General features: G+C 23.4%; 2 protein-coding genes across 2 annotated transcripts; one reads left to right on the top strand and one right to left on the bottom strand.

Annotated features, from left to right (window-relative positions):
- Nucleotides 1–253: 253 nt before the first annotated feature.
- Nucleotides 254–1,060, top strand: LOC112690298. The gene has a single exon (XM_025564277.1). It carries the CDS (start codon nucleotides 254–256, stop codon nucleotides 1,058–1,060), a length of 807 nt encoding a protein of 268 aa, XP_025420062.1.
- Nucleotides 1,061–2,437: 1,377 nt separating this feature from the next.
- On the bottom strand, nucleotides 2,438–7,474 carry LOC112690318 (tricarboxylate transport protein, mitochondrial). Its single transcript, XM_025564294.1, has 5 exons — nucleotides 7,312–7,474; nucleotides 4,651–4,858; nucleotides 4,368–4,591; nucleotides 3,051–3,345; nucleotides 2,438–2,598 (listed from the first exon to the last, which is right to left on the bottom strand). Exons 1-5 carry the CDS (start codon nucleotides 7,421–7,423, stop codon nucleotides 2,490–2,492), a joined length of 948 nt encoding a protein of 315 aa, XP_025420079.1. The 5' UTR covers nucleotides 7,424–7,474; the 3' UTR covers nucleotides 2,438–2,489.
- Nucleotides 7,475–8,495: the final 1,021 nt, after the last annotated feature.

The following is an 8,495-nucleotide window of genomic DNA, read 5'->3' as shown; positions in this document are numbered from 1 at the left end:
TTTGACAAAATAAATCACAATATACTTTCAATTAAGCTTTATTCTATCGGCATTCGTGACCCATTTTTGTCTTGGTTGGTTTCCTACTTAACCGACAGAATACAAACTGTCAAATTAAAAAAATTTTCACTCTGATCCTTTCAATATTCCATCAGGCGTTCCTCAAGGATCTCACTTAGCCCCACTGTTATTCTTATTATTCATTAATGATTTACATCTTCCCAATTCTAAGAAATTACTCTTTGCCGATGATATGAAAATCTTTCGTTTAATTAAATCACATTCTGATTCAGCTCTTCTTCAAAATGATCTAAATACACTATCTGTTTGGTGTAATTTAAACAAATTACCATTAAATATTGATAAGTGCAAAGTAATGTCGTTTACTAGGTCTCGATCTCCAATTATTAATGATTATACCATAAATAATATTGTTCTACAACGCGTTTTTGAAATTTGCGATTTGGGGGTTACTTTTGACTCAACCTTTTCTTTCAATAAACATTATCTAAACATAACTAAAAAATCATCTACTATAATAGGTTTCATTAATAGAACTTATAAAGATTTTACTAATTCCGATGCCTTAAAAATTCTGTATTTTTCTCTAGTGCGTTCTTCTCTGGAATACAACTCCGTCGTATGGTCACCTTCTAGTGTGGTTCATACACAGAGCTTAGAAGCTATTCAAAATTATTTTCTTCGTTTTATCTCTTACAAATGCAATATACCACGTAAACCTCACTCACAATATACACCGTTATTAATCAAATTAAATATGACCACTCTAGCGGCAAGGAGAAAAATCATTGATTTGAAATTTCTATATAAAATAGTAAATGGTTTTTTAAATTGTCCCGAATTACTCAGCTGCTTAAATTTTAATGTTCCTCATTGTCGTACTAGATCTGCAAATACTTTTTATATTCCATTACAAAGAACTAATTACGCACTTTGTTCACCTATTAATAGATTAATGAAAATAACTAATGACGTCCAAATAGATCTATTTAGTTTTCCTTCTTTTGAATGTTTTTGTAACTTTATTGCGTATCTGTAAACTATTTCTGTCACTTATATTGTTATTGTCCTTATTATATTTTTATATTGTTTTATAGCTTTTAATATTATTATTTTTTATTTATACTATACATTTACTGTATTTCTTTTATTAGATTTAAGTCACAAATTGTTATTAAATTTTAAAAAATTGTAATTGGCTCTTACCCGTTTAAATTAATAAATAAATAAATAAATAAAATAACCCCCTCTTCCCCTCTTCCTTTTTTTTTTAAACGCTACATCTTTTATTTAAGTATATATATATTTAAAATACTTTTCAAAAAAATGATAAATATATTTTTTATTTGTTAAAGTACACAAATATATTTTTAAAAAATATTTTTATCATAAGAACCCAACATGATTATAAATACGGCGAATACATTTATAAGGTGAACATCAATAAAAACTTAATACAAAAATATTAAACAGATATTTTAGTTTAGTTATATTGATAATTTAATAACTTAAGTTAAAATTAAAAACAAATACAACACACAAGTCAATCATAATTTGTTAAAAAATTATACAAAACTAAAATACTTAAGTTAGTACACCCATAATGCTATATAAAATATTTAAAAATAATTAAAGCCAATATAATAGTCAATCACAAGCAGATATTTATAAAAAGAACATGGAATTATTAATATTCAAACAATAGCGAAAAAAAAATGATATGAAATTGTATGTTTATAATTAATATAACATTTTAAATATAAATCAACAATGAAATTAAATTTTTTGATTGTATGGCAAATTCTTAATGTATTCAGAGCTTTGAATATATAAAAATATATAATCCAATTATTTTTAAAAAATTATATAGTTAACAAAACAATATATTTTTATTTATTGTCAAAAATATTAATAAAAAATGGCAAATAATAATTTTGATATTAGAATTAATAATTTAATGCTATCATTTTAAAACTACAGAAAATCTAAGGTACAAACTAAGTAATTTACTCAATAACTACACACAATTTGAATATTTTGAATATAAACAAATAATAAAAAAAAAATATACATATTTAATTATCAAACACAAACATTTTACATTATTAATAATAAATCAAATAATAAATTTTTAACTATATAAAAAAAAAAATATATATATATATACGAAACAATAATAAGAATTATTACAAAAGTGTGTGATTTACTCATTTTGGAATGTAAAATTTTCCAATAAAAATAATTTATTTTCTACTAAAGCACCCTATGTTATGAAAATAACTGTATTTCAATTTTTTTTTCTTTAAGATTTTTAACATTTGAACATTAAAAATTATTATAAAGTAAATTTCATAATAAGATATGTGTAATTACTATGTATATTTATCAACAAAAATTACACAGCATATTTGTTATTATTACAAACATAATTTTATATAGATTTTTTTTTATACATTGTTATTATTAATTCAAGGCCATACTTTATTAAATAGATCCATAAAGGAATCATAAATCATGAAAGTTATACCTACATCCAAACACACTCTGCTCAGTCGAGGAACAGTTCCTTTGTAAAACCTAAAAAAAAAAAAATTAATTTTCAATAAATTATATCTTTATGCTTCTATTTTATTAAAATATTTCATAATGAAAAATAAATATTTACTTTAATTTTTCACTTGTGAAAATGAATACTTTAATTGAATATAAATAGTTTCTATTAATAACTTATCAAAATTAATTTCATTTTTTTTTTCTTATCCTTTTTTACAAAAAATATAAATATAAAAATTGTTTTTTTTTTGAATTTTTTTTTTTAAGCATTTATGAAATTGTTAAAATTTCTATAATCATATTAATTAACTTGTTAAATAAATAAAAATTATTTAAAATTATAATTTTAATATTATATATATTTACAACTTTTCTATGTCAAAAAAACAAAATATTAATTTTTTAAATACATGTATTTATTTAACATTAAAAAAAATAAAGAATCCAACATAGTTATTAATTAAATTAATTCTTACGCTGAAGGCCCTTCATTTTTCCATATTTTAACCATGCAGTCAAATGTGTTTTTATATTTTTTAGCTTCCAATCCTTGCATACGTGTCTTAACAACATCTAATGGTGTGTTTCCATAAACACTAGCAGCACCAGCGGCCATACCGAAAATTCCAACTAATAATTTAGGTACCGGTTTGTTGGGATCATCACCCTTATAGAGATTTTTTAATGCGCCCATTACATAAAATCGTATTGCTTGATTAGATCCTTGTTTTAATATAGTTGGCATTAACCCTTGATAAACACCACTAATGCCTATAAAATATAATTGTTTATTAACTTTTTTGATTATAAAAGTTAGAATAAATAATTGTTATTAATAAGAACATTTAATATAAACGTAAAAAACAAATATTCTATTTATTTATTAATCTTTTAGTTGTTGAAAAGCAGAAAAATGTAAATTCATTATAACAAATACTAAATATATATTTAAATATTTAAATTAATTTAACTTTAAGTTCTTTTATAAGTTAACATTCAATTTATAATGAGAAAGCCAATATTTAGCGTGTAACTTATCATATTGTATGAAATATAATGTATTATGAGTATTTTATCTTATTAATGGTATAAAAGTTATAGAAAATAATGTGAGTGTAAAACATTCAATCACTAGTTTGAAAATGAATGGAAGCTAAATTTATGGAGAATGGATTGAATAGGTATAATGAAGACATTTGCTTACTCTATTGTTTGTAATAATAAGGGTTCGAGACATGTTGCATTTTCATATTGTTAAATAATGATTGCAGAATGAAAACAGATTGAAATACTAAAATTGTAATTTCATATTTCACTGTTTTCTGAGCAAAACGCGTATTTGAAAAATTTTGGCTATTTAATTGTTGTTTATAGCATATTTACATAGTAAATTTATTTTAAACATTATTTATTTTTTAACTTCCATGCATCAGTCAATATACTTAATTATAGAACGAGTCGGGAAAGGGAAATATCTGTTTCTGCACATAACTCAGCTTATAAATAAAGATGAGATAACAACATTATTAACTGGATTTAGCAACTGGAGAAATACCTAATTATTCCTGCATATACTATCGGTTACAATTGTTAATTGTCATTAGAAAATGTAAAAGGAAAATAAGTATTCGGTTTAATTTTTTCATTGTAGGAGAAGATGAAGATTACAGTTATTTTAAGTGCATATTTGCATGCTTTTTCCAACAATTTGTGTGCATTAAATCTTAATAATCCTAAGAATCATAGTAATAATTTAAATATAAAATTAGATTGCATATTGTATTAAAAGTAACCTTGTTCTTTGATGATAATACTGGTACCATGGAAAAAACCTTTGAACCTAGGCTTTTCTAGTCGTTGATCATTAATAAATTTCACTTTCACGGTTTCCATTGGAGTGACTGCAAGTATGGCTTCAGAGACACCAGCACCAAGACCACACAATACTCTTTGAGTAGCTGTCAATTCTCCTTTGCCTCCTGTAACTTGAGTGCTTAAAGCTTCAAATGCTCCAAACCTGTTAATATTTGTATTATTAAAATCTATGATAATCATAATTTTTCTAAAAAAGTATACCTAACAGCGGATTTAGGAATAGATCCATAAAGCAATACACTAAGTCCACGATAAAGACCAAATACGCCATGGCCTTTTACAGTCTTCTTAATACAGTCCATTATACCATTATATTTTTTAGCACCAACTTTTTCATCAAGTTGCATTTGTGTTTTTACATATTCTGTAGGATAAGTAATACAAATTTCAATTCCACCAGTGATTCCACCTAGGTAACAAATGTAAAAATTATTTTACAGTATATAAATCAGATGTAAAAAGAGAATACATTTTTGATTTATTTAAAGCTAATACCATAACATGTAAATATAAAATATAATTGCAATTATTAAATTAATTCATAGAACCATTTCTTAAAAGTTTATATGAATATATAGCTCAAAAAATAAAAAATTATATAATTATTTACAATAAATCAGTATACTATGTAAAAATAATTTAATTGTGGAAAAATACCTATATTATGAACTTTAACTAAAATAGACTAATCATAAAAAAAATAGAGGCAATTGAAAGTTGATCATTTAATATATACTTATAATTTCACAAAGTACACTCTGATGAACTTCAGAAATAAAAATAAGTAAAAACAATTCAAAATGCAGAAACCTATAATCAAATTATTTTTGGACATAATAACAATATTTCAGTTAAATATTACTAATTCAATTTGTTTATAAGCCAATAAATAGGCTTGATTAAGTTTAAAAACCATGATAAAAATACATTACTATTATAAAAATGAAATAATAAATGTACCTTTTAAGGAAATTAAAACCCTGCAAAAAACTTTAAATCAAATATCTTTAGTTTTGAGGTGTAAATACTAATTAAATAATTAATGCTAGTAGTGAGAAAATAGTTTAAAAGATTTTATTGGTATTAAAATAATATTAAATTATTAAACTTGTGTACATATATATTATAATTACAATTCAGTTTTATAAAGATTTTCTTTTGACTGGTATATATTGTTAAAAATCAATGGTACTGGAGTATAAAAATTTGGGCACTGCTGATAAACACATGACACATGTCTTTTCATTAACTTCTTATTATTATAAAATAGTATACCCTGTCATTTAATATGGAGGTACATAATTGGTAAGATACTATACAATATGTTTTGTACTTGAAAAAGTATGAATTCAATATTACACAAAATAGGTAATTACCAAGTCAATATTAAATATGAGTTAATTATCTGTGTAAAATATAACTCAAGGTCAAAAAGTATATGATCCTAATGACCTTTGTGATGACTTAAAATACTCTTAATTAAAACATGAATCTTATCTAAAAAAAATTATTTTAAATGTTTAGGGCATATTAGCATAATCTATAAGTTATCAGTTTGTTAATAAAAAAAATGTAAAAGGCACCTATATAAAATTTGAAGTTCATAATAATAGAGAACCAAAATAAATATTCATAAATATAGATAACATAAGTAAATGTATAGAATAACAAACTAAACTAAAATAAATATGATATGAAATTATTAATCGTTATCATTTAATTTGTATTCTGCAATAATTGTAGGTATATCCTGTATTTTTTCACATACTGGTATTGTTATTTTCATCACTGAGATTAATATAATATAATTATAATATGTAAAATAAGTAAAATATAAGTATAATATAAGTAGTATAACATAATTGGATACAAATTAATTTTTTACTTTATTTATAATAAAAAATTTGATATTAAAATATAAAAAGTTGATAATATTGATTTGTAATCAGTTATAATACTGCGACAAAAAGTGTTAAAATATTCAAATTTTATAGTTTTCTTAATATAATTAAATTATATTTTTATTTTTCTAAAACTTACTATTTTGATAACAAAAATTTATATATTTTAATGTTATTATATATCAATGTTAAAGAATAAAAATAATTTATATGAAATAGAATTGGTTATTTAACTATCAAGATTCTATTAGATTTGGAAAGACAAACATGAATAACATTATAATAATAATAAATAAAGTTCTTACCAGAAGATTAAAATCACAATTGTACATGTAATAATTTGAACTAGGTATATCATTGATTTTATTTTATGTAGGACATTCATAAAGATACATATTTTATGTTTTTATGCACTATAATTTATTATAACATTAGATAGAAAGTTCATAATAATAAGACAAACATTAATGGTACACTTTAAAAAATATATAACACAAAAACTATAAATTTGAATATATTATATACATAAAAAGTAAGTGTTAGGATTACAATTATTAAATTAATGTACAATTTATTGATTAAGTTATTGAAAAACCAATACCTATTGATCAAATGATTTTTTAAATATGCTAATTTCTTTCAAAGTAATATAATATTCTAAGTAATTCAATAAATAATGAAAAACCTTAAATATAGATAACTCAACTTCTAAGACTATTTTTAAACAAGAAACATCATACATCAATAAAATGTATCTAAAAATTATACATGAATAAGGGAAAAATCTATTTTTGGCATGAAATTTAATTTAAAGTGAATCAATTTACTTAAAATGTTTAATAATCAGCATTTTAAAAATATACCTCCAATTATTACATTTTAATTTATTTTAAACTGTAAGTAATAGATAAATATAACATAAATGGTAATATTAATTGGTAATATTTAGGTAATATCTTACCGGCAACGATCCCTTTCATGCCTTTGTTGGATCCACCGGCCGGTGCAGCAGCACCGTACGTAATCATCCACGGTCGATAGAAAGGAGAAATAAATTTGTTTTTATTTTCCATTTTTATTAAAAAATATTTGATAAATAAAATATAAATAATAAAAATATTTATTTAAAAAAAAATGCAAATAATGGTTCTAGGAAAAAATAATACAGTTAAAAGAATTTAAAAATAAAAAATAAAATAAATATAAACCAGCAAAATAAAACTAAAACGACATAGCTACAACTGCAACTAATTTCTAACTGTACGGACATACGCAAGTAAGATATCGTAATACGTTCGTTGTGCTCACCAGTGACCTTATCGAAATGTGTTATCTCCATAGAAAATATAAATTGATAACAGACCGGTTGAACAGCTGGTTTCCAGCCGTGAAGGACATCCGAAAAACACGATGTGGTGTCAACTGTCGATGTCAACAGTAGGTACCTGGTACCCATTACGTAAAATCAGTATTACATGATTGCCATTAGTGCCGTATTTAGGGGGAGCTACAAGTTGCTGTTGCCCCAGGCAGTTGAATATGAGAGGGCGGCTAATTTTTTTATATTTTCAATATTTAATGATCTAATATTTTTGAAGTGAAACTTCTTAACAAAATAAAAAGTGTATCTCAAAAAAAAAATAAATATATCACCAATCACGGCGTCACGACACACACACACACACATACTCGGTAACGGTCGAATACTATCGATAGATCCAAAGTTTGACAAACAATCTATCCTTATGTTGGCATTGCACTTAGAATGTTTTTGTGTACACCGGTAATGAAATCTTCTTCAGAAAGATCTTTTTCAACCTGCAAAAATTTGTATTTGGTATAATGAGGCGTTTTTCATGGTTGCCTCCTGGTGTCAAATTCCTTAATACGGCCCTGATTGCTTAAAAAACAATGAATGACATAAATGCAGTTTAGCTCCCAGTATATTTTTAGCGATTTATTTTTTTTAATTTGTGTGTTTTTGTATGTATAATAAAATGGTTCATTCATAAAAAGTCGAAAATCGAATTTCTTTTAAAAGTTATGGTTAAAAAAATTCATTCATAACGCTTTAAAATGATTAAATATTTTTATTAAAAACGAAAGTTTTTTATGCTTGACATTTTGATAAAATCAAAAATTCTC

The sequence above is a fragment of the Sipha flava genome, unplaced genomic scaffold, assembly GCF_003268045.1.
Source record: "Sipha flava isolate LNK unplaced genomic scaffold, YSA_version1 49_pilon_pilon, whole genome shotgun sequence".
NCBI lineage: Eukaryota > Metazoa > Arthropoda > Insecta > Hemiptera > Aphididae > Sipha > Sipha flava.
The sequence above is the reverse complement of the archived record's forward strand: the minus strand, read 5'-3'. Positions and strand labels throughout refer to the sequence as shown.

Excerpts from the sequence above, each read along its gene's own strand:
- LOC112690298 (XM_025564277.1), top strand. The coding sequence starts at position 254 with ATGAAAATCTTTCGTTTAATTAAATCACATTCTGATTCAGCTCTTCTT.
- LOC112690318 (XM_025564294.1), bottom strand. The coding sequence starts at position 7,423 with ATGGAAAATAAAAACAAATTTATTTCTCCTTTCTATCGACCGTGGATG. Across the intron at positions 4,859-7,311 it reads CATGAAAGGGATCGTTGCCG|GTGGAATCACTGGTGGAATT; the intron begins GTAAGATATTAC and ends TTTGTTACCTAG. Across the intron at positions 2,599-3,050 it reads AAAAATGAAGGGCCTTCAGC|GTTTTACAAAGGAACTGTTC; the intron begins GTAAGAATTAAT and ends TTTTTTTTTTAG.